The following is a 27,256-nucleotide window of genomic DNA, read 5'->3' as shown; positions in this document are numbered from 1 at the left end:
GCTACCGAGCCTGAGAGTAAAAGAGAGGTGGGGGGGGCAGAAGATGCGAGCAGGTCCGTGCGCAGGCGAGGAAAGAGGCCGACCGAATTGCGAGGGTGACCTATATAGGTCACGGCCTCTGACCCCACCCGCGCCGGAAATGCGTCACCGCCCCCACCCGGAAGGACTTCCTCTACCCGGTCGCCTCCCATAGGGTGGACGACCGGCTACACTCTACGAATGGGGGTGCGTGGGCCGGGGGGCCGGCCCCTAAAGGCGGGCTCGTCTAGCCTCGCCCTTGGTATTTGAGACCACTGAACTGAAGAGTGACGCATGGATAGTGGGGCAGATTGTGGTTTGTGTCTGTGTGAGTAAACGCATGGATTAGTGGGGCAGTGTGGTTTGTGCCGGTGTGTGAGTAAACGCTTGGATAGTGGGGCAGATTGTGGTTTGTGTCTGTGTGTGAGTAAACGCATGGATAGTGGGGCAGTGTGTTGTTGTTTGTGTGAGTAAACACATGGCTAGTGGGGCTGAGTGGTTTGTGCCGGTGTGTGAGTAAACGCATGGATAGTGGGGCAGAGTGGTTTGTGTCAGTGTGTGAGTAAACGCATGGATAGTGGGGCAGTGTTGTTTATGTCAGTGTGTGAGTAAACGCATGGATAGTGGGGCAGTGTGTTGTTTGTGTGAGTAAACACATGGCTAGTGGGGCAGAGTGTTTTTTGACGGTGTGTGAGTAAACGCATGGATAGTGGGGCAGAGTGGTTTGTGTCAGTGTGTGAGTGAACGCATGGATAGTGGGGCAGATTGTGGTTTGTGTCAGTGTGTGAGTAAACCCATGGATAGTGGGGCAGATTGTGGTTTGTGTCAGTGTGTGAGTGAGCTAATGGATAGTGTGGCAGTGTGGTTTGTGCCGGTGTGTGAGTAAACGCATGGATATTGGGGCAGTGTTGTTTGTGTCAGTGTGTGAGTAAACTCATGGATAGTGGGGCAGAGTTGTTTGTGTCAGTGTGTTTGTGAACGAATGCATAGTGGGGCAGAGTGGTTTGTGTCTGTGTGTTTGTGAACGCATGCATAGTGGGGCAGAGTGGTTTGTGTCAGTGTGTGAGTAAACGCATGGATAATGGGGCAGTGTGGTTTGTGTGAGTGAACGCATGGATAGTGGGGCAATGTGGTTTGTCAGTGTGTGAGTGAACGCATGGATAGTGGCGCAGAGTGGTTTGTGTCAGTGTGTGAGTAAACACATGGATAGTGGGGCAGTGTGGTTTGTGTCAGTGTGTGAGTGAGCGCATGGATAGTGGGGCAGAGTGGTTTGTGTCAGTGTGTGAGTAAACACATGGATAGTGGGGCAGTGTGGTTTGTATGAGTGTGTGAGTGAGCGCATGGATAGTGGGGCAGTGTGGTTTGTGCCGGTGTGTGAGTGAGCGCATGGATAGTGGGGCAGAGTGGTTTGTGTCAGTGTGTGAGTAAACGCATGGATAGTGGGGCAGTGTGGTTTGTATCAGTGTGTGAGTAAACGCTTGGATAGTGGGGCAGATTGTGGTTTGTGTCAGTGTGAGAGTAAACACATGGATAGTGGGAGTAAACACATGGATTTATTTATTTTTAAAATTTCTAAAGCGCACAAATACCTTACGGTGTCTCGGCGCTAGAGTACGCAGATTACAGGGGTTCCACTGACAACTTACTGATTAAAGAGCCAAGTCTTAAGATGTTTTCGAAATAAGAGTAGTGAGGATTGATGTTTGACATGGGGAGGGACTTGGTTCCATAATTTTGAGGCGGCCACGACAAAACGTCTATCTCCCCATGTAACCTTTTTTGTACATGGAATTTGAAGCTGATGGGCCGAGGATGAACGTAGTGTTCGACTGGGTTCATAGACTTTGATTGCTCTTTTGAAAAATTCAGGTCCATCATTGTGCAAGGCCTTGTGAATAATGCACATGGCTTCAAACTTTATCCGGCTTCTTATTGGTAACCAGTGAAGCTCGCGAATTATGGGAGAAATAGATGCGTACTTAGGTATACCCATAAGAATCCTAGCAGCCGCGTTTTGAACAAGCTGTAATTTGCTCAAAACTTGCTCCTGTGCATTAAGCAGTAGACCATTGCAATAATCCACCTTAGATAGCACCAGGGAGGACTTAGTTTTACCTGGATAGTGGGGCAGTGTGGTTTTGGCCGGTGTGTGAGTGACCGCAAGGAGCTTGTGCCTCAGGTGGTGTCTATAGACTGCAAGGAGGCTACCTCCTGTCTTTCTGAGAAATGTTCTGATCCTTTAGTGGAAGTATTTGTGGGACAGGCAGAAGAACCGTTGAAGGGCACGCATTAAAGTTTTGTGATCAAAGTGACAGCTTCTTGGTGGAATAGTAGCTTCCAGGGTGCACAAGGGCAGAAAAGAAGACCGGTTTGAGGAGGCTAAATACGTTGCTTTACTGGATGGTATGTCATTGAGCATGACAGACCACACAATTTCCCAACTCCAAGGACCCAGAATGCACTGATCACTTGAGCAGCAGGCCTTAGGAAAGCAAGTCGAGTTTTCAAAGCTGGGTGTGTGAAATGTTGGCTCCCTGTGAAATCTAGGTTTCCCATTAAGCCCCTTTGGATACTACATATGTGACTGCATGGTTCGACCCCAGATATCTGTAGGCTAAAATATCAACTTATGAGCAGATAAATAGCTGTGATCAGCTAACAGTAACTAGCTAGCCTTTGTCCCCTTTAAAATTTCAACCTTTGTTGGGTAATGGCTTAGTGCCACCGGTAGAGTGCGCTCCCAGATTGTGTGGTCCAAAACTACTTTACTCACTTCCTGTTCTGCTTTAGACCCCCAGGCAGCACTCACAGACCAAAGCATTGGTAGTGGTGCTGCACAAATGTCTTAGCATATTATGGGTCAGTGTGCTAACCACACATACATCGATGATGGTGTGCAAGTTTCTTTTTTGCTTCATGTTGATTACTGTGCTTTATGTCTGGTGCTATGGTGGTTGCCTCACTTGGAGGAGTGTTTAGTAATCCTGAAAAGTAGTTCAGTATTAGAACCATTAAGTACCAAGAAACAATCAGCCACCCATGGCCCTAAACCAGTCTGGTTTCTTAGGCTTTTGAATTGGTTTTACTTGTTGGTGTTGTGTAGCTTCCGTTTAGTGTAATCTGTGTTAGAACATTGGAGGACCCTGTAGTTGGAGATTATTTGTAAGTGTGGCAAGGGTGATAAGTGCCAGTGAAAGCAGTGATCATTGGAGTAATATGGGACAATTTCTGGATCCAGACAACAAACGACTAGACTTTGTTTTTAATTTTATGTACTACCATTACCCAAGTCAGTGAGTCAATAACACACTTTTTATTGATCTTGAAGGGATGGAAGGCGCCACCTACAAAGGAGTTTAACCTTTGACAGGCAGATTACACACATTTCCTTGCAGCAGGCCCTCTGCCACGGATCTTTCTTACAAGAGTATCTATCTTATCAGGTAGCTTTGCCCTCGTGCAGAGCCTTTTCCAGGAAAGGTTTATGCAAATCTGATGCACCCATCCCCCGCTCCCAGGAAGGCCGTGGTTGTGAAAGGGCACCCCGCCAAAAGGCGACTGGCATACCGACGAGGAGACCAAGGCGGAGCCCAGGCCAATTTTGAAAGGTAGACATGTCTCACCTAGTTCCCCTGCGGACCAGTGTGTAGAAGCTGAAAAGTCGAATATGACGATTTTGGAAATTTTGAAAAGAAAGAATGCTTGTGCGAGCACATTTTACCGTTCAGTGTAAAGGGTGAGCAATGGCAGGTGGTTATGAGAGGGACTGTGATGAATCTAGAGCAGGGAAGAAGGGAGGAGAGAAAGGGTGCCTCGGATGATTGGATGGAAGGGGAAAAGCCACCACAGGCTGGGTGCCTTGATGAACTTGGTGTGTGTGTGTGTGTGTGTGTGTAGTGGGGTTGGCAAAGAGCCAGGGATGAACAGGGAACATGGAAAAGAGAAAAGGCATCTACCTGAAAACTGGCATGAATGGAAGGATTGCGGAGTAGATAGATGACCCGGCATCAGGTAACAGGATGGATAAAAGAAAGTGTGGTCTTTTGTGCAAAAGAGAACGAAAACAAATACAGCGGCCTTCCACCAACGCACCCCCCTGTAGACACAGCGCTATCCTTCAGAAAACATTCTGCTCCCCACAATGGAGCGTTAAACGCCACATAAATGCTACAGTATAATACAATGCAGCGTGGTGAGAAGGAAGGGTCAAGTGTGTGATGAATTATGGAGCAAGGTCACCCCGACATGTGTCGGACTCCGTCCCAGCCCACTAGACCCTTTGGACACCAACACTTTGTCCGTCGGAATCACGCCTCTGCGTACTGCCTTGCTTCCTCATGCCCAAGGGGTGATTTTTCAGTGGCAATGCTCTGTGTGCTCCCTTTCTCAGAGTGTGGGCCCTAGGTGGCGGGGCAAGGTAGGGGGTTTAATTAGGCAGTGTTTGCCCGGGGGTGGGCCTCTCCTGGGGCTAAACAGACGACGGCAAACAATGGAGGTATCGAATATTAAGAGACGAGATGTATGCACGCCTTCCTCCATTTGGGGTGGTGTAGGGACAAGAGGAAATGTTTAGCCCTTCCTGGATATGAAACATTGATGCTTCGGGGAGCTTCCCGTAGGGAGCTAACAATGCCGGAGACGGTGACCTTTCCAGCAACGCGTACTTTTGTGTAACACGCTTATTATTATCCAAACCGGTGGTGTGATTGTGTCCACTCGGCAAGATAAAAAGCTGAGATTCTCTCGCCTAGATTGTATCTTGTAAACCGCGCTTTACACACACACCCCTCTAGAGGGCGCTCATCCCACTGGATGGGGATGAGCTAGCATGGCACCCAGCCACCTGGCTGCGCTCTTCCAGTCTTCTATCAGGTTATGTTAGACATGCTCATATAGCCAGCATCCTGCCATTTGTGCTGCTTCCCAGCGCTATAGCGCGAAGGGTCGCGCGGTATAAAGGAGACCATGCCCAGCCCACCCCGCAGCCTTCGGCTGCTTTTTCGTGCCCCCTCACCCCCCCTCTGTACTCTGAATGTGCAGGGGCTTTACCAAATACAGATACAGCCATCTTCGGCCTATAAATTGTACCGTCTCCATGGAGCCGTGGGAAACTCGTTGAAGGCCGCCTTTTTTTTAATGTGATTGCATTATACAGCTGTGTCTGCCAAAAACGGGATCATTGTGTACTATTTCACTCCACTTCCTCCTACCGAGCTTGTTAATGTGGCAGCAGCCCCTGTCTCGTCACAGCACTTCCCGGTGCAACAACCCGCAGTTGGTAGATGCAACTGAAACCATTCCAGCAGGGGGGCACCATGATGGGGTAACTAAGGTTGTGGCAAATGACAGAGCCATGCTGCTTGCAGCTTCTTAACTCACTTAAGCCAACACCACCTGTGTATCGTTCAATTCAGAGTTCTTGGTTACTGTTGGTGGTTCTGTGGTCTAGTGCTTGTTGGTGGTTCTATGGCCTTGTGCTTGTTGGTGCAGTAACCTGAAGATTATATTGTGCTGCTTGGTGGTCTCTCTGGGCTTCAGTGCTTGGTAGCCTCGAAAGCTTGATGGTGGGGATGTTAGTCTGGGTTTTTGACTATCTGTGTCTTAGTGAGGCCCATTGGCTGGAGTGTGGGTCTGAGTGGTCTGTAGTTTGATGTTGGTGCTATTGGCATGTGTGATTGGTGGAACCTTGGCCCTTTGGTGGAGCTGTGTGAATTGGTGCTCGTGAACCCAGCAGTTCCTGATGGCACTGTTGGTTGAGGTGTTTGTAGTTTGACTGCGGTATTCAAATGCTGGATCATTTTTCCCCTGTTAGTCGGATGTGGGCTCTGGGTAATTTGTTTTCCAGTGTACTGCAAATCTTAACATTTGGTGACTGCATAGCTCAATTTTGGTGATTTGAACGAGAATGCTGGGTTCCATGTGACTCTTTTGTGTTTTCTTGAGCCCAAGTGATGGTTTTTCCTCCTGGCTCGATAGCAGTGCTGTCCACCTCTGTTACTGATGGCCTTGTGGTTCAATCACCGAACTGTTGTCTGGATGCCTGTTGACTACATGTCACATTCTTGATTCTGTGGGTCTGTGTGCATGGTGAATTATGGTTCGCTGGTACTGCACTTGTGTGTATATCAACATATTTGTCTGTGGACACTGGAGAGTTTTTAAGAGTAGCCGTCCCTGGCTGTCTTCCTCCTCAGTGGATGCCCTTGGGCATGCCCTGCTTTTGCTGCGTGTACTCGCATTTGTATCTATGATGAAATGGTGCCTGCAGCAGTGGCTGTTCCTGACCCCCCTCCAGATGGTGTCTCTTGGCAGAGCCCCAGCTGCCCAGAGCAGTTATGCAATGTAGATCAGTTGGAACTGGGATAAAGTTCACTGGTCTCATGACTGAACAGGGAGGGCTGAGTAAGGGAGTGTCACCTTCTCTAGTGGAGCATGCAGTTCACAGTGGTAGTTGAATGCTTTGAGCAGTCTAGGTTTATGTGTGGGCGCGCACTTGCATAGCCCCACTGTCCCAAAGCTCAACCGCTTGCTGAACTGAAAGGCTGTAAGGGCAGGCAGAAACCGTAGGCACACAACCAGGGACAGACAACTAACAACACATAGAGTGTGGGCCCTAGCAAGCATTTTACGTGTGTAAGTTAACAAAACCGCAAAAGTGACAACTAAGATGTGCACACACGCAGCCCAGTCCTGATAGTGAATTGTTGCCAAGTGATACGGGGTGCTGAATCTTACACATCTGTTGTTGCCAGCGGTTAAAGTGTGGTCCACACACTCAATCTGAAATGAAGAAGGTAGCACACAAAACATACATGGATATAGGTCATCTGCAGAAACATGCTAGTTGTGATTTTGTTGTTACAATGAATGTCATAAGTAGATTTTTCCATATCGAATTTAAGTGTGGAGTTATGCACAGTGCTTCGCATTTTGTGTTATGTACTCGTCCCGCAGCTGTTTCCACCAATGCCTTTGCTTTGGACCATCCCTTCGGCCATCCATCCTCAAACCTAGCCACCGTAGCCTGCCTTCTAAGCTGGGTGAGCACTTCAAGCGTTCCTCCTGGGGTGTCTCAAAAATGGCCTCCTTCTTGGGTGGTGTCTACACTTTTCTCATCCAGGTTGGTCTCCACTTTGAGCTGTCACTTTCAAACAGTAGAAGGACTATGCATGCAGCGACCACTGGGGGCTTAATGCAGGGCCACTTACACCAGTCAGGGTCTCCATGCAGGATATGGAGCTCTCCATTTTGCAGAAGCTCCTCCACCTCTTCCCACATTTGAAAGGGCAGCGGACTTCCCTCCTCCCATAGGAAAACCTGCAGAGTTTTAACAATAGGTTACAAGTAGGAGGCATTGGATTTTCATTTCACAGCTGTTCCCTTGTTGAGTTGGCGAGGTCTTTTCAAGCTCAGAGCCTGCCACATACCAAACACTGCACTGCAGAATCCTGGGACAGTCTGCCGTCAGTACTTCCATCAGCTGGAGGATAAGAGGGGCGCTGGTGTTCCAGCACAAGCGCAGATGGCAGTAAGTCCATTGGGCAATGACGTCTACAGGACGCACATGCAATGTGCTTCATAAGACTTCATCACAGAGTCAGCACTGCAATGAGAAGTGCAAGGTGACCCTGCCCTTGAAGGTGGCCAGCCAGAAGCAAAGTAGCTTTATGAAAGTTCCATGACAATACAGCAAGAATGCACACAGCCCAGGAATATGCAATGGTATAGCTCTCGGAAGCAGTAAAATAGTTTTGATGTATATGCATTTTTGACATATGGTGACTTATAATTCACTTTATTATATAATGCTTGCTGCCACAATCTTACAGTTATATACATCTATAAAAAATACTGCTGTTACCCTAGTCAGTGGGATTAATTTAATAGACCCTGGAAGCAGCAAGGACTGCTTTCCTGCTGGGAGTCCATCTAACTCGAAGATTCCTCTTTAGCTGCTGCACCAGGAGCTATGATTTGCAGCCTGTAAAAACACAACTACACTGTAAAAAATATATCAAAAGGCATAGTGAGAGACTGGTGACTATTTGAACTTTCTCCAATGGGAAAGTCTGACAATTGCATATAACTGTAAAGTGTAAATACAATGTGTTTCAATTTGATTTCAACAGAGAAGTCTGACAATTGCATATAACAGTAAATTGAATATACAATGTGTTTTTCGTTTTGATTTCAGTTTGTGTGTGTGTGTAATACAAAGACAAGTGTGTTTATAAATACGGTGTGAGTCTTTATGTGGCGTATGCAGTGTGTTACGATGGAGGGTGTTGTGCCAACACTTTAGCCCTGAGGATAAGCCTGACTGCTCGTTACAAAGCTACCAGAGGGTGAGCACAGGTTATGGGACAAGTGCATCATACTCATCCTATTTGGAGTGGTGGATTCTGACTGGCTATGATCCGTCTCGGATATATCACAAGAAAGAAGTAGTTCCTCTACCGGGCAGATGCACTAATAGGTGCTATCAAGGCAGAGTGATTGTTGCTGGGAGATCTGAATTTCAGATCATGATGCCCTCACACACCTGTTAGGGTGTCATGCTTCATCATAGGGCGCTCCTCATCAGATCGGCGCTGCAATGTCTGACGGCATGGTGGCTACTTTGGCGGAGTTCTTTAGACCTGAGGACGCTGTATGTGGTGAGTGCTCGTGGGCAGTATGAATAGTGGTTTTCATCCATCTCAGCCAGCCTGAAACCGCTTGGTCTAACAGTTAGTATTTTGTGTTCATTTGTAAATGGGCTAAGCTGTATGTTCTTTTGGATAAAATGGGGGACTCGAAACAAACCTACACTCCCCATTTCCACAACTCGCATTCGGTTGTAAGCTGCAATGAATCCAATGCTTGCCTTTGTTTGCACCACTCACAGACTCCATGCTTGGCTGTTTGCAGGAGGTTATTCAAGCAGCACCAGCCGGGGACTCCATCCTAGACTTTGCTTCTCACAAAGTCAGAAAGCATAGTACAGCCATTTGAGACTTTTTTTTCGCACCAGTTGCCCTCACCACACTCCTCCGGCTGATGCCCTGTAATGGCACCTCTAACTGATTAGCATTTTCCCTGGACCATTTAAGGTCTCTCATAGACCTCATAAATGATAATTATAACCAAGTTGATCACTAGTAGGGTGACCCCACTCCATGCCATCACGGACAGTGTTTCTAGTAGCGGACCTTTCACCAACAAATCATTAGTAGATGTTTTAGCTTAATTTGTTCCATGTAAGCACAGCTTGGACTACAAGGACCAGAATGCATTTGCTGACATGCACAGATCAAGGACTAGAAACTGTATAATGGCCTGGAGTGGGGCGGTCATCCAATCGCTGGTGTGTTAAGAGAACCCAGCCCATTACTCTGTGTTCAGAAGCAAACCGGGCCCACATTAAATGCGAAACCGTCAGTGATTTGGGACTTTCGAACTCCCAGTGACCCAAGTTGCTGACCCATTCACACTGTGATCGTGGGGGCAAGGCTGTCTTCTAGCTCTATGGTAACTTGTGAACGCCATATCTGCCTGTTGGGCTAACGTTTGACAATATTACCCGACCTCGGTTGCTACACAGAACCAGTTGGACAGCCACGCCCGAGGATAAAGATTCCCAATAGCGAAGCCCAGGGCTGGAAAGGCGGCGTCTGGGCGGCATGAAGCAAGGTGGCACCTCGAGTGCAGCAAGACCCCGGTGCGCGCGCAGTGGAAATGCGGAGTGCGCTGCAGGGCCGCAGCTGCTCGCCGTAATTAGATGGGATATTTTTAGCAATGTTCCCAGAGCCTTCATGCTGCACGGGGTAGCCATCGATCTTGAAAGGCGAAGGGGGGGGGGGGAATGCAAGAGGCATAGGAGGAGGCAAGGAGGCCCAGGGATGCTGCAGTTCTAGCGGGTGGAGAAGATATTGCAGGTGTCCTGAAGGATGGGGGAGGGGCACAGCGAGAGTGCTCGAGCAACCAGAAACTTTGCTGTCACTGGTGCAAAAGGTGCAGTGGCACCGGGCCCAGTGTTTCATGGGGCGGGGCGCGTGGCACCCAAATTATGGTAGCCTTTATTAAAGAAGAAGTGTGCACGGCCCTATTACCCTGGTTGCATTAGGATCTATGGCTCCTTTGCTCTACCATTGGGGTTAATAGTGACCCCATGCTGCATTCAGATGACATAACACACTCTTGGGATGAAGAGGGGTGCCCACTTTTTGGGCGTCTCTCCAGGCCTTCATAGCAGAAGTTTTGTGCACGGATTCCTCCCACAGTGGGTGAAAAGGTGCCCTTTTGGCTCCCGTGGTGTCAGAAGACGGCAGAATCTCTGAATTGGCGGGCTGGGTTACCCTGCCTACATGCTGCCTGACACTCGCTGTCGGTCATGGCTAAGGTTCAAGGCTACGAGCTTAACTCTTGCCATATCGTGAGAGGCAGCTGCCATTGAATCTGAGATGTGACAGCAGCCCCAGCCCTTACCCGGAACCACCAGGCCCGTCTGGCCATTTCCTGTCCACTGTTGACACCAGACTACCAGGTCTACAGTTTTAGAATGGCTTCCTATGGCATTTGGTTCGTTCCTGAATTTCCAAATTCAGTTTTTGTTTGGCTGCCGGTGAGGGCTTGCCTGTGCCTGTAGGTCCCCGCGCTATAGCAGTGTGACACTTTATTAAGTGTCCTGCAGGTCTGTTTGTACCTTATGCGTGTTAAAAGCCTCCTGTTTCCACTGTAATTACAGACAACCACGGGATAATCCACGGTTGACCTGGCTGTGGTACCCCGGGTAGAGATCTCTTAAGACCTTTGAACAGCTGGTGTGGGGGCACCCCGGCTTATCCTTCTTACAGCAGGCCGCCTGGGCCTGGTGCCTCTCTGGGGCAGGTAGATTGAAGTGGACGCCACGGCCTGACTTTATGCCGAGGGTACATAGAGCTCATTTTGCTCGACTGTGGCATGGTGCGAGCACAAACCGTGTAGCAGTGTCACAGACTAAAGACAGGGTTATCGCATCGCGCACCGTGTCCAGTTTTATAGGTTATTGGGTGGAGTTCAAAGGAGGTGGAGTCAGATCTTGGAAATGTCGCAATTAAAAATATATTTTTTTTATGTTAGTCGCATTTTTGCAGAATTTAGTGTTTGGTTTGTTCTTCTGTTCCATTATGAAACTAAACCCAGTTTAAAGGTTTGTGTAACAAAAAGAAAAAGAGAAGTTGGAGCAATTGGAAAAAATAGGCAGAACTAGTAGTATAATGGCTAGAAATGCTGCAAGGCAAAGCGAAATGTGATATGTTGTAACCAACCAAATCTGACAATAGATGCTTTTGTAAGGGATACACCCGGGTCCGGCATATCAAGAGTAAGAAGTTCATCAGTTTTATTGTAAGTATTGGTACCACACAGTCAGTCTCACATGTTTCTGCTGCACATCCATCATACCATGTTTAGAGGATGCATCCTGACCTCAGGGGTCTCTTGCAACATCTCGCATGTAGGGCACGCCACAGCCAACACCCTGTTAAATAATGCTCTTTTGATAAGGAACCCTGGAACCAGATGCAAATTGGATCACTTTGTGACCTGCGGCAGGGATCTGATGCGCTGTCTAAATGATGCAGCACAATTATACGGCTGCACCCTTGGAGGCTGGATATATCTCTGAGACTGCAGCTGGAGTCCTTGACTTTCAGAGGGAGGTGGAGAGCAGAAAGGAGTGGGTTGCGAAGGTGGCAGGAGTGCAAATGCAGCACCTGGCATAGCTAGATGAGGTTGAGTGTATAAGACTACAAGCGCAGCTCAACTCCCATTCGATCAACCTTTTCCCTATTTCAGTGAATATGTGACCTCATCAGCCGCAGTCTGTGCAGGTAACAGCGGTGGGGCTGGGTAAGGAGGGATTTCGAGGGACGATGCAGAGGGGAAATTAAATAAATACAAAATGTCCTCTCTGCATCGTCACTTGAAATGCCCCTTATCCGCCCCACTGCTGTTACCTGAACGTACCGCGGCTGGACCTCCTGTAGTACGTGCGTCCTTTTAAGCCATTTGATTCGCCGCTTATATCCCCTCCTTGCCTCTATTTTCAGTTATGTACTTTGAATTATGTACTAAAACTAGTATTACTTTAATAGGCTGACTTGGTCTTCCCTGTCTGAAATTGAGTCCTCAAAAATCCATCAAAGTATTTGGACATGGCCTTGAGAAATGCAGCAAATACTCAACACGAGGAGTCTTCAGGTGGACACGTTTATTCTAGATGGTAGAGGCTAATTGACACCTAAATAGCTCATAATTTGCTTTCCATGTGGCATGACGATGCTTTTCATAGCCCAAGGAATGACCTTCCAATAGGTTGCATAGTTTCCTTCGCAGACCAGACAGAGTCTGAATACGTTTGTGTTGGAGTGCTGTCAGTAGGGCACGGAATGTGCCTTTGTTAGATGATTTTCTCCGACATCGTGAGATGTAGGTTACAAGGTGGCAGAGGACTGTACCTGGTCGTTTAAATATCCTGTATTTTTATGCCTGGACATAACACTGAAGCTGAGACTTGAACAGTGGAACCTTTGCTCTTACATCTTCCTATGTACCATAAATTGCATATAAGATATATAGATCTAATACGGTTACTACTATTCCCTGTGGGCCAGTGGTCTGACTTCACAGAAAGACCTTCTTGAGGAGGTTGGTTGTTTGATGCGGTTCCAGCCACAAATGGGCTAATGTTCAATATGTACCTTCCAGTTTGAGTCTTCAGACTGGCTCTCGAAGCCTAGTGCTGGTTGAAGAGACCTTTGTGGCTGAGGACGCTCTTCCGATGCTCCTTCTCAAGAGTGGAGGGGGGTCTTTGAATCTGCCACGCCAGACTGAAGCCAGGTGTTAGCGGGGGTATTGGAAGGGGATCTCCACATTATTAAAAATGTCACTGCAGGCGCAAGCAAGCTAGGCAGGACCTCCATTTCTGGAAGTGGGCTCATCTGCACTTGACCATTGCTGCAGCCGCGACTGCTGTCTGAAGACTGGCCTCTAGGGAACTTCAATGGGCTCTTCGCAGATTCTTTACTCTCCTTGGAAATCATGGGAGCTGTTCTCAGACAGATATCGGTCAAATGGTGGCAGAAAGTAGCTAGTTGCAGTTGACTAGCATCTTTCTAAAAATCAGATGGCTTGTGATATTTAAAGATTTTAGTGGGTGAAGTTGAAATGCATGTTTGCAGGCTTTCTACCTCACTTGTTTTTTTTTTGTTGTTCCGATCCAATGTGTATTCCATCCCCAAGCCATACAGGTGAAAAACACATCTTCGTAGGTAGTTTTATACCTGCTTTCCCGGCTATTTTGGAGGAGGGTTTGTGTATACCCCTAGACTTGAGAGCTAGAAATGGGGTGCATATGAGTTTCACAATGGGTTCTCCCTCAGTTTGTGTAACCTGACACTCAGTAGAAACCTAGAGGGGAAAGGAGCTCCAGCAGAGTGAGGAAACTACCAATTCTTTTGCATGCATCCACTATCTTATCAGATGCACCAGCATCTTGCTTGGCGTCCACTTAAACCCACATTGTGCTATCCCACACATTTAGAGTGAGTGTGAAAGGGCTTGTAACATGGCTTAACTAGACTTTACATGCAGTTAGCTGGGCATATATACCTCTGTGGTACTGCAGTGCTTTCAGCCTCCGCCCTTCAAAAAACCCCCACTAATTTCACAGCAGCCAGTGCACCTACTGTAAGAGTTGAGGGGAGTGCCCCTTCAAGAAAAAATGTATGGTGGTCATTTTGCCCACCAAACCCACTCTCAGCCTTAGCCTAGTTCTCTCCAGGGCACACAAGGGTTGAAGTATAGGTGGTCCCTTTTTATTAAAGGTTATTTGGACATACACAAAAAATATAGAAGAACGATAAAAACTGAAAAAACAGCTGGATGGAACAACTATGTCCTTTGATTCTACACACTCAGAAAGACCCTTGTCAGACCCCTCTCTCACCTACAGTGGAGGCTGCGTGTGCTTTGGTGTTGGTTCTCTACTGCTCGCACTGTGAGGACCAGAGGTTGCCCGCCTTCTCTGCATGTTCTGGTTGCATCTCTGTCCCTCTTTTTCTTTTAAGGTATTCAACAACATAACATTGACTTAGGTCCGTTGTGGACCAGAAGCCATTTGCCTGCCACCTTGTCAGAGTCGAACTGGCCATTTAGGGCAGTTGGGCAGTGCCAAGCGGCAAGTCTGACAGGTTAGTGTGTGAGGCGCTGGTATTTTGTAGTTTGTGTGCTGATCTATGGTCTGCTGTGTAGTTTTACTGTTGTTTTCCGTAACATTATTGCAAACATGGCCAACAGCATGCACAAATGCATGCTGTCAGCCTTGATTTGCAAAAGGCCTTTACAATGTGTGCTTGAAAGTTCAGAGCTGTCGATTTGCGGAACGTGGTCCTTTTTTTGAGCTATCTGATTTGCTAATGGGAGCCACTTTTATTGTGTTGCCTGGGCCTATGTTCTGTGCCAGCCCAACCATGCTCCTGTTTATCACATGCATAGCTGTGACATTATCCACTTTGAATGTGTCTTGTTCTGTTGTTGCACTGTTGAAATTTTCGCGCTGATTTAACCTACCCCATTGCCTTTCATAATGCCCTGCCGTTTGCTTTTTTGCAGAATCAGGTGCCCGGCGAGGAGGCCCTCTCATTGGATTTCTCCGAGTTAGACCTCTCGCAGCTAGATGCAGGCGACTTCGACTCCTCCAGCTACTTTGACGAGCTTCCGTGGGGCAGCGCACCGCCGAGCAACAAGTCCAGCCTGTACAGCACCGACGAGTCTGATCTCTTCAAGGTACGGGCAGTTGTGACGCAGCCGCATTGTGAGTTCAGAAGGCCCCAGCCCCGCCAACCGTGGTCACTTCTCTCAAATGCTGCCTAAAAATTGAGTTCATTCACCGATTTCAAACGATAGGCCACAAAGGAAAACATATATCAACAATAGGAGAGGTAGGGAGTACTTTGAGACACTCTTATTCCCCGGTTATGTTAAATAAGCAAAAAAAGAGGTGTCATATGGTTTCAAAAAACACATGAGGGAGCGACACAAAAAATTGAAAAAACTGCCACATTTAGGACGTTTTTTAGGAAGGCCCTCACTCACCACCTGGTGATGACATGCTTCATCATTGGGCCCCACTGAAGAGGCCGAATGCCTCTTCAGTGTGCTTCGACGCCAGATCTACTGCGGAGCAGGATATGTGAGTTTAAGGCGTGCAGTGAAAGGAATAAACTAAATAGTGGTGAGGGGATTAAAAAATGTCTTTAGTGTATCAGGAAATGATTTATTAAGAGATCACTTAGGACATATTATTAAAATTAAGTGTAGGAAGGTAGTACACAAATTAATTGTGTGGTTATTTCCTTAGTCAGTCAACATGTTTCTGCCTCTGAAACGGTGTAAATTTACCAGGCATTCGTCAGGACTATATATCGGTGTACTAAACCCTGGCGGTATGGGCAGGCTAAGGCCCACCCTTACCACGGGACGTGTACGTGTGAAAAAAATAAGTGAAAAATGTGCGAAAAATAGGAGGATAAAATGTCTTCCTATTAACTCCTGGTTTAGGAGGCTTCCTTCATTAAGGTTTCTGCACTTTTATGGTGTAATAGGGGTACACCATGGGTCACAGGAGGGGGATGGTAGCGTTTTTTCACACGTACACGTATGACGAATGCCTGGTAAATTTACACCGTTTCAGAGGCAGAAACATGTTGACTGACTAAGGAAATAACCACACAATTAATTTGTGGACTACCTTCCTACACTTAATTTTAATAATATGTCCTAAGTGATCTCTTAATAAATCATTTCCTGATACAGTAAAGACATTTTTTAATCCCCTCACCACTATTTAGTTTATTCCTTTCACTGCACGCCTTAAACTCACATATCCTGCTCCGCAGTAGATCTGGTGTCGAAGCACACTGAAGAGGCATTCGGCCTCTTCAGTGGGGCCCAATGGTGAAGCATGTCATCACCAGGTGGTGAGTGAGGGCCTTTCTAAAAAATGTCCTAAATGTGTCCGTTTTTCAATTTTTTGTGTCGTTCCCTCATGTGTTTTTTGAAACCATATGACACCTCTTTTTTTGCTTATTTCACAAAGGAAAACAAGCATTTGCAATGCAATAGGTCTGGCATTAGTTAAATTTAGAGCTATTGTAATTGCAAATGACAATGTTTGATTCTTTTTCTCAAAAAATATCCTAACAGGGCTTGCAAAAGCTGGACAGCATGTTGTGCCTGCTTCAGCAAGACATTAATTAACGAAATAGTGCTAACTAACTATTAATGAAACCTAGCGAGTACGGACACATGTAAGAAGGGGCTGTCTTCATGGGAGGTAACAACAGAAGAGGGGAGGTAATAAGGAGGGACTACTAAGCCTATTCACAAATCAAAAGCCATCATTTACAAAAGACAGTAATAGGAGCCCATTAAAAAGATGGGCGAAATGGGCGGAGCTTAAAGTCCATACCTGAATACAGCATGTCTCAAAGAGACCGTACAAGCGCTGCCTAGGCAAGACCTAAAAAATGACCGGGCTCTGGATGCAGTGAGGGTGTGAGCAGGGCAAATAAATAAGGGTCCAGTGATCAGCAGGTTGGGTGGGCTCAAATGCATTGTGTTCAGTTTATAACTTCGTAACTCATGTAATGCAGATTTCACTGCCTTGGCGCTCATCAAAGATGTGTTGAAGCCAGAGACGGCCGGGTCACACAGAGATCTCTTAACCAATTGCATTAACTACTGAGGGGTTTCTCTAAGTCTTCTGAAGTAGAAATTAGTCCATCGACCTTTTCTATTAGAACTGGCCCCAGGGCCTTACAGAATAGTCTAGATCTTAGTAGCAGGTCCATTTATCTGCAGGGCTCACAGGCTCATTACTTGTTCCAGCATCCCTGGGAGACAAGTCTCTCCACAGTGCTTTCTGTCCATGCTACACAAAAGTAGCTCAGATGTGGATTTGTTTCCTTTGAGGCCCCTGCCACTTTTTCTTTAAATTGGCCTGGCTAGAGATAGCCAATGTCTTTTAGGGCTCATATCAACACAATTCACAGAAGAGGGTTTTAGGGCTGCCCCTTCCAGCCACTGCTAGTTGGAGGTGACTTTCACACTGTTTTAATTTGCAACTTTTTTATCAGATGATTTACATAAAAAATGGTATGGAAGTGATGCCAAGACTGATTGTTCAGTGTTGAAAGATAGTGTCTGGCCACCTTTTATTAGCCCACTTTCCTCTCCATCCCCCATATACCCGGTTTGGAAACAAGTGAGCCACACACTTGAAGCAAACATTCTTGAAAGGCAGATAATTTGATGGGTTGGGTGGTACAGTCCCTGTTTAAGTTCCAGCAGGCTGTGCCTCCCACCGTCCCTTCAACAGACCACGACTTGGCCCTGCAACTGAGACCTGCTGACTTTGGAGCTGAGGAACCAGGTTTGAGTCTGGTGTCTGCTCACCATCCTGTGATTGTGGGCAAATCACGTAATCTCCCCGTGCATACCAAAAATGCATGTGTCCTTGTGTAATGTACCTGGTGCTCATGTAAAGCGCTCCGATACCTTCGGGTCGAGATTGCACTATATAAAAACTGCAACAAAAAAAGGGGGTGGGGGTGTCTGGGGGAAGGGGGAATGAGATGGACAAAGCTAAATCCTGGATGCTAGTTTACCTTCCCCCACCTCGTCTGGTGGTAGATCTACCACAAGTTGAGCTGGTGGAGATCAGAGAGTAGCTGTGTCCAGAGTCAGCAAAGAACAAACCATACTCTCTCTTCTCGGCTGCAGGTTCTGGAGTAGATGCTTCCTGGTTTTATCTTCCTGTCATGGTAATGCTTTGCTTTCGATCATTTAGAGCAGAAGTAGATTGACCGCAAGAGGAAGGGGGACATTTCGTAACAGATTAAGAGGGCAATTAGGCCGTGTAAGACACATGTCCAGCAGGCTGTACTCTTTCTAACATCTGAAAGCCCAGAGAGTACCACTTTTTCTAGAAACCTCCAAACAGATCCTCAGGTTTTTATTTTGAAACTAAAGAGTTCAGAGTGTATGTTGGCCAGAGTTGGCACACAGACCGGAGAGTTTTGGCCTAGAGCCTGTGTAGCCACAGTGAGAAGGGAGGTGCTCACAGAGAGGCCAGTCTCCACGGCCAGAGTGCCCCAGCCGAGGAGCTTTACTCTGCAGTCAGCGTAAGGGGGAGCAAATGGACGGGCTCTGCAGTCAGTCAATCGCCGGGGCCATGTTCTGCATGATTGTAACGGGAGAAGAGCGCCAAGGCCAGCCTGTAGGATGTTAAACAGACAAGAATACAACATCCACAGTTAGTGCGACGTGGGAGAGGCATGCAGAGGCCTGGATCTTCACATGTGCATCAAGGGAAAGCCCAGCAGGCCTGGCCGCAGCCTCTGCGTGAAGCAATGGCTGCAGCGCCTGGACTAGGAATGGCCGCTCTGATTCCAGGCTGTGCGCGAGTCACTGAGACGAGAGGCCAGGCTATGCAGTTCCCCTGACCCAATTATTAAGAGATGGGAAGAGATCCGCTGGGAGAATGAGTGCCCCATTTCCTTAGATTATCAGCACCTGTAATTCATATCCAGTCACGAACAGGTTTTTCATCTCCAAATGTATGTTGTGCCACCCCCCCCCTCTTTTCCTTTCAAAGAAAGAGGGCCCCTTTCTTGTGCACCCGTCTGAAGCTTACATACATGTGCACGTATGAAAGATTGAAAGAAAAGGTGCTTGCTGCAACACTTTGCAGAATCAAGTTATACATTCACAGCCACTTCTTGCAGTGAAACGCGGGTTGAGTCACCCCTAATTACTCCCTTAATGGTACTTACTGTGCAGAACGTCTCCGCGTCACCTTTCTTCTACTGACCTTTGTCACTGGATATCGCGCTGCTTTTGTCGCTGCTGGTGGAATGTTCCTACAGTTAACCTTGCTCACGAGCTGTGTTGCGCGTTACCAGTGACCCCTGGTGGCCACATGTGCGCACTGCACCTGACCGAAAGCCCAAAGTATACAAAAAAGTTGTGGATGGAATGCTTGAATTAAATTCAGCTACTGGTAATTACTCCCTGGTCCATCGTTATTTTACACACCATGCTCCCTTAGTTTGGACCCAGATACACGCAAATCAGTCTTGACCCTGTCTCAGTGGGAGCAGTCCAGCACAAACTGGCAAGCCAGGTCGTCCCTGACCCGAAACGCAGACAACCCAGGACCAGTTTTGCCCTTGTTATGGGCTCATCACTTGAGTTTAGCTGCGTTCCAGTGAAACAGTGTTTACGGAACTCATGTCTGGGCATACCAAGTGGGGCAACATACAAAAGTATACTAAAAGTGATTGATGGGATGCTTGAATTAATCTTAAGCACTGGTAATTACTCTGGGCCACATGCCAGTCCTTTATTGTGCACAACATGCCACCTCAGTTTGGACCCAGCCACATGCAAATCAGCCTTGATAAAAATAATAATAAGGGTGAAACCAGTCCTGGGTTGCTAGTATTCTAGTTACGGGAGGACCTGGCATGGCAGTTCAGGCTGGACTGTTCCCATAAGGGCAAGGTTACGGCTCATTTCTATATAGCTTAGTCCAAACTCAGGTGGCATGGTGGGCGACAATTGATGGATTGGGATGCGGCCTGAGCAATTGCCATTGGCTGAGATTAATTCAAACGTTCCACCCATCACTTTGTTTTTTGATGCTCTAACAGAACAACCAGCAGCACTATGCACAGTGGCAGTGCTGGTGGCTGTGCGGGCAGGTGGCCTAGACGGGCTTGCTAATGATCAATAGACATCATACCAAAATTCTACTGTTGGCTGACCACTTGACTGTGCTGGCCTGTTACATAGGGGAAACATCCTTTACGATGGAACTTTTACCACTCAGTGCCTTTACAACGCAGGTTTTTCAACGCAAGTCATTACAACGAATTGCGCTGGGGGGCGCTCTAGGATAGGTAATAGTTTAATTTACTATCCAACACCTTCCCTACTATCCACGGGGACTGGAGTTGGAATAGTAAATTAAACTATTCACTATCCAGCACCCCCCAATGCAAGTCGTTGTAACGACTTGCGTTGTAAATCCTGCCTTGTATAGGCATGCGTAGTAAAAGCATGCATTGTAACAACATACATCCGTTACATAGCGACTGCGTGACAGTGGTACCTTGGTTCTGGTTCCCACATACGCGTCCTTAAATCTGTTTACCCTACTATGACTTTGCATTCAGTCACTCAGTGTCTTTAACCACTGTTTACTGCTTCTCTAGACTGACAAGGGCCCTGCGAGCCTGCCGTGTTTGCACAAGGGACTATTTATTACAGAGCATCTACTTAAAGGATGCAAAGCAAAAGAATGTGTTACGAACATTGAAAAGTGTAATGGATGAGATAATTTACTTAAACGTGTATGATGTAATCTGCACACGGTTTACTGGCAGTGAAGCTGAGATTAGAAATCTGACCTCATAGAGCTTAGACACCATGCCTCAATTTTTTTCATGTGGAACTGCCACAAGAAGTTTGTGGTAGATCAGTCTAAGCAGTTTTCAATCACGCATGGCTAAATGTTGGCACAGATCAGCATCTGCTTCAAGCTTTAGTAGGTCTTCCATGTGTATTCCTTCTTGGTTTATAGTGGCTAGCATTGACTTCCACTTTTGTAGACACGACTGCTTGTCATGGTCTCAAGCTTTGCTACGTCAGAACTTTTGATCACGCAAATGTAATTGTGTTTACACTGTATGCTATGTTAGTCTCAGTGGATCAGGCCCCATAGATCTTACTCACAAAAAAGGTAGTCTTGTGATGTAACTTTTGTATGTTTGGCAGCTGAAAATCAAACCATTGTCTTAAAAAAGGCCAGTCTCCTAATGGAAGCCTTGCCAATGGGTGGCACACTGTCCAGTTCTTTTGCCCTATCTGTGGATGATAGATGTTTGTGTTAGGGCACATCTCAGCTCAAGTTTTCCTTGGTGAGAAGGCAGGGGCCTTCTATGGCACAGGCCGGCCGGGTATTCCATTGAAGTACCTGTGAAGCACCATTTGAATGTAATCCAGTACCAGCAAAAACATAGCCATAAGTCTAGTGTGGAATTCTTCTCAAGATTTTAAATCCAAGAAGGCGCAGGATAATCCAAGATCCCGATATATTTCCATGATGTGAATGAGGCCATATGACCCCTAAGGGATTACCCCAGTTTTGGGGACAGATTAGTAAATTACAGTGATCCTAGAACAGCCAACAGGCAGTGTATGCCGAGCCAACTCTACGCATGCCTCCATGGGCTAGGTTCTGTTCTTCTGCCTCTCCGGTCCTCCCTTCTGAAAGCAGGAATACATTCACTTGGTGCTAAAGTGTGTTGTTTCAGAAGGTCCAGCATTCCTCTGTTGGAACACCTGCAATATTTTGACTACAACTGCTAAGTGCTTCGGAAGCCTTGGAGTTAGTCTGGTCAAGGATTTATTAACGCTCTTCCTCCAAATATAAAAAGTTACAAAAAGGTAAATTCCAAAGAGTGAAAATACAACAGCATTGTTACAAGCAGTATAAGGAAGAAGTCGTTTAGCTTAACTTAATATTTAAAATTCAGGAGGTTTTTTTTTATTTGGGGTTTCAATAGTGCAACTCTAAAAAAAGAGGAGGGGTGACTGGGAGTAAAAAAATGTCCAGTGCCCGTGCTCCAACGTAAAGTATTCTCCAAAACGAGGGTTCACTGTTCCTAAAAAATAAAAGAGGAGGAGAGAAGTGGTCTAGGTTTTAGATAGGAGAGTCGGTGAGACTTTTACTTGTTGCCCTCACACATCTTAAGGGATGTGATGCTTCATCATAGGTCGGTTGCTCCTCGTCGGGCCGGAGCTTCAGTGTCCTACGGTCCCCCGAAGGGTCACTTTTGCGGAGATCTTTTGGAGAATTTTCACCGTACGATGCGTGTGAGGAAGTGCTCAAAAGAAAGTGAGTGAGTATAAAATTGACTAGAGGATATTGATGCTGTGTCAATTTAATAGCTGGATTGAATAGTGCAACATGTTGTGAAGCAGTCGAAGGCACAGCATGTTATTTCTGTAAAGGCCAGTCCTCACTATTCGAAATATAGCATTATAACCCTAGCATCCTGATGACTTCTTTCAACAAGGGGTCGATGCCATGAATCCTGATTTGGTGAGTTTTGTGGGGAATGGGCAGTGGGGTCCTTCTAGGGAAGCTTGGGTAACCACTGGCCCTTTGAAAGGCAAGTACAATCTCCAAACAGAACAAATATCTTGTGGGGTCCCCTTTGTCAGCTGTCCATTTTTCCTGGTGGCTGGTGCGGGGTTGGTATTTTGTTGAACAGACCCCCCTAAGTTGCTTTAGAGCATGATATGTCTGACTTTGTCTGTATCCACTCACAATAGCCTCTTCATCTTGGTGTAATGTGTTTTTTATGGTAGCAATCTACATTTGTTTGATGAAGGACTTTCATTTAAAGTGTAGTAATTTGATGCCTTTTCTGAGCTAAAACTGTTGTTCCTTGGAGAGCTTTACGGAGTAGAGGTTCCTGAACTATTACGGCTTTACCTCCATATCGCAACAAAACAATTATTATTCTGATATATAATATATATATATATATATATATATATATATATATATATATATATATATATATATATATTACCTACTGGCGGTCGCCAGTAGGTAGTTATAGTTAGGATTGATTTCCATAGGAAATCCGCAACATTCTATTTGGAATCTTCGCAAATTTCTCAAAGAAGATGGCCCGCTCCGCTCTGCTCCTTCCCTGAAAGTTTGGGGGGGATTCGTCAAGCGGGGGCCGAGATAAAAGGGGGGTCCCAAAACGTGTTTTCCCCATGTTAATTTCCATAGGGCGATTGGACTCACTTTTAGCCCGAACGGCTGAATGGATTTCCACAAAACTTGGCAAAATTGTAGGGACTGGTAGCCCGATGTGCCTTTGCTATGTCTCAAGATATGTGCTCCAGTGGATTTTGAGTAATTTAGGTTAAAAAAAATATATATATCTGGGCGGAGCCTAACCACACATCTGATCTGATTGGCTGTCAGCACGTTATCCAAGAAGTGTTGGCAGCCACCTTGGGACCAATATACATGATAGCACCTCATTAAAAAGCATTGTAGTTAATAGAGGGTTTTAGGACTTTAGTTACATTATAAATCATTTGTTGATGGTACCATACTCATTTTAGGAATTGTGGTGTGTTCTAAGGTGATTTTACCATGTGAAAAAGCCTTCTGCTGTGATAGCATGAATCCTGTTTGAAAGAAAACTAATATCTCATGATTTTCCCACAGTGGTTTGGAAGGGGATCTATAAGCTAAACTGAAAGCATATTTTCTGTAAATTCACATTATCTTTCTCAGTCATGTGAGAATGAAGTCTGACATTCTCAGTAAAACATGTACATCCAACAAGGACAGAGACTGTCAGTTGATTCCTTTGTGTTCTACTGCAGCCTCCTAGAGTGTTCTAAAGAACAACTAGAGCTCTAACAGTCCTACTTATTACAAAGGTATAGCACACCTGAAGCCATCGTGATGGGAATAAAGTGGTAACTCTTAAAACATTTAATTTAAAAAGGAACAAAATGAGGGGGTATATTATGCCATAGAAAGTATTATTAGTGCTGCAAAAAGAAAAATTAGGGCACATTTTGAGTGACTTCTCAAATCCTCTTCTATTTCATTAAAAAATTCTGACGTGCAGTCTCCCAAGATGGCCACCAGAGACAAACGAGCCCAAATGTAGCCCAAATATCACCCAGATGTAGCCCAAGTATAGCCCAATGACAGAATGTCCCAGAGTGTTCTAAAGAACAACTAGAGCGCTAACAGTCCTACTTATTACAAAGGTATGGCACACCTGAAGCCATCTTGATTGGAATAAAGTGGTAACTCTTAAAACATTTAATTTAAAAAGGAACAAAATGAGGGGGTATATTTTGCCATAGAAAGTATGATTAGTGCTGCAGAAAGAAAAATTAGGGCACATTTTGAGTGACTTCTCAAATCCTCTTTAATTTCATTAAAGAAATTCTGACATGCACTTAGAATACCAGCAGCAGACTTCCCTGGTGAGCAGTAGCTTTACTAAAGTGATCTAATGAGCAACTAGAGTGCTAACATTCAGAATTTATGGCAAATGTGTGACACATCTGAATGCCTTCTTGATGGAACCAAAGTAAACAAGCATTGAAAATGCAATAGATCTCGCCCTCGTTTAAGTTAAAGCCATTCTGTTTGTAATGAGGTGGCTTTTTAGCTTTGCTTTTATTAGTGTTTTTTAAACTTTCATGTAAATAACATGCATCTGTATGCATATATGTATATGTATGCATGCATTTATATTTGTATTTATATAGATATACAGATTATATATGTTTATATATGTATGTATATACATACACATACATATATATAAATGCCTATATATATGCATATATATATATGTGTATATGTATGCGTGTAGAGAGAGGTAGAGGTGTAGAGGTAGAGAGGTAGAGGTAGCAGTAGAGAGGTAGAGACTAGTAGAGAGAGAAGTAGAGAGAGGTAGAGAGTAGAGAGTGAGTAATAGAGAGTAGAGAGTGAGTAGTAGAGAGTAGTAGAGAGAGTAGCAGAGAGTGAGTAGTAGAGAGTAGTAGAGTGAATAGTAGAGTGAGTAGTAGAGAGTGAGTAGTAGAGAGTGAGTAGTAGAGTGAGTAGTAGAGAGCAGTAGAGAGTGAGTAGTAGAGAGTAGTAAAGAGTGAGTAGTAGAGTAGTAGAGAGTGAGTAGTAGAGAGTAGTAGAGAGTGAGAGAGAGAATAGTAGAGAGTAGTAGAGAGTAAGTAGTAGAGACTAGTAGAGAGTGAGTAGTAGAGAGTGAGTAGTAGAGAGAGAGTAGTAGAGAGTGAGTAGTAGAGAGTGAGAAGTAGAGAGTGAGAAGTAGAGAGTGAGTAGTAGAGAGTAGTAGAGAGTGAGTAGTAGAGAGTAGTAGAGAGTGAGAGAGAGAATAGTAGAGAGTAGTAGAGAGTGAGTAGTAGAGACTAGTAGAGAGTGAGTAGTAGAGAGTGAGTAGTAGAGAGTGAGTAGTAGAGAGAGAGTAGTAGAGAGTGAGTAGTAGAGAGTAGTAGATAGTGAGTAGTAGGGAGTGAGTAGTAGAGAGAGAGTAGTAGAGAGTAGTAGAGAATGAGTAGTAGACAGTGAGTATTTGAGAGTTGTGGAGTAGGAGAGAGTAAGTAGTAGAGAGTAGTGGAGAATATTCCAAAGTTTGGCACAGCACCACTTGCACAATAAGTCCAATCAAATCATATCACTTGGAGTCCTTATTGAAGCGCTGAATCTTGGTGTATATTCAAATGCTTTTATTTTCCTTAAGTTTATGTACCACAGCCAGCCGAAACGTTTCGTTCTGTACAACAGAACTTCTTCAGGGCGTTCTTATTTCCTTCAAGTTATGTCGGTATCCTGTTGTCATATAACTAGATATTTCTTCCAAATGTTAGACGAGACGTAAGTACATTCTTATTCAAAGTGACTAGGTATCAATTTTACCCACACAATTCGGGCAGACTTGAGTAATTTATAGCATCCTCAAAGTCAGTCTTTCAAAAATTCCAAAGTATAAGACATGATAATCCAAATCCAAATGTTTCTCAAGAATAGTCATTTTCAATCGTTCGGAATATCGGTGTTTGGGCAGATATGACCCAGGGACCCCCAGTATGCAAGGGGAATTAGTCCCCCCTCTGCAAACGCGCCAGTGGCCTGCGTTGCAGAGAGGTGTAAAAAGGGGCATAGCCTCATTACACCTCTGTGCAATGCAGCCCCCTGGCGCATACTGGAGGTTCCAGGTGGGCTAGTTGGCCCCCAGGGACCCCTAGTATGCAAGGGGAATTAGTTCCCCCTCTTCAAACATGCACGGGGGCTGCGTTGCAGAGAGGTGTAAAACAGGGTGTGGCCTCATTACACCTCTCTGCAATGCAGCCCCCTGGCGCATACTGGAGATTCCTGGTGGGCTTTCAGGTCTTATATAGTTAGGAATTAGCATTAAAAAAACCTTTGAAATTCACAGAAAAAAACATAGGTTTCAGGCCTTATATAGTTAGGAATTAGCATTTAAAAAACCTATGAAATTCACTGAAAAAACCATAGGTTTCACACCAGTTATAGTTAGGAATTAGCATTTAAAAAAACCTATTAAATTCACTGAAAAAACCATAGGTTTGACACCAGTTATAGTTAGCTGGAAATTTTACTGACATAAAACCATTGAAATTCCCACGTTATAGTTAGTTGGACTCACTATAACTTGCGCGCCTGCAATGCACTGCTGATGACGTCACATATTACATCACTCATGACATGGTCAGTGACATCACTCATGACATCACTGGTGACACCATCATTGTGACAGAGTGACAGACCTCCTTTCAGTGTAATGTAACCCTTGAAACACATATTCAAAAATAGAAACTAAAATTTTCAAAAAAATAGAGATACCCATACCAGTTACAACAACCAATTCAGTAATACCACCATCTATATACACATCCACTCATTCACCAACAGTTCTATATAGTCACTCATACATATATTCACTCATCATATGTAGTGAAACACCTGTACATCCTGTTACACACCGACAGTCATCCAAAAGTTACTGACACACATAATCACACATGCAAATAAACTATTGAACATCCATTTATTTGCATATACAGCTATACACACACTACCACCTTACTTCTAAGGAAACTTACACATACTTACTCTCTTAAACAATCACTTATAGAAACACATACTTATTTGAACAAGAACTCTTTCAATCTCTCACTCTCACATATACTCACTTATATACATCAATACTCACATATACTAGATTAAAACATATGTAGTTACTGATAAAGACACTAGTGAGACAGTCATTCACTCACTAACACACACATATACACACTCATCCACCCATACAGTCCTGCACACATTCTGTCTTCAAAACACATACAAACAGTGAGTCGGTCCTTGATGCATCTATGTGCTAAGTAACACCCCCACCAAACCATACAGACACTCATACTGATACTAAAAAAAATCTAATAACCCATATACACACACATGTAGCTACTCACCAACCCATGCAGCCACTTATACACAAAGTGAAACACTGATACAAACATTTAAATATTTAAACAATACTCGCTAATATATGTATTC

The 27,256-nt window shown here is 45.3% G+C and overlaps 1 protein-coding gene across 1 annotated transcript in view; it reads left to right on the top strand.

The window, feature by feature from the left end:
- The window catches only part of PPARGC1B (PPARG coactivator 1 beta), a 146,441-nt gene that overhangs the window by 77,862 nt on the left and 41,323 nt on the right, over positions 1–27,256 (top strand). Inside the window, exon 2 of the mRNA XM_078652969.1 lies at positions 14,653–14,826. Coding sequence (XP_078509095.1) covers positions 14,653–14,826 — 174 coding nt within the window. The remainder of the gene's footprint in view (positions 1–14,652; positions 14,827–27,256) is intronic.

This window comes from Lissotriton helveticus, chromosome 7 (genome assembly GCF_964261635.1).
Source record: "Lissotriton helveticus chromosome 7, aLisHel1.1, whole genome shotgun sequence".
Classification (NCBI taxonomy): Eukaryota; Metazoa; Chordata; class Amphibia; order Caudata; family Salamandridae; genus Lissotriton; species Lissotriton helveticus.
This window is presented reverse-complemented; position numbering and strand designations above follow the sequence as displayed.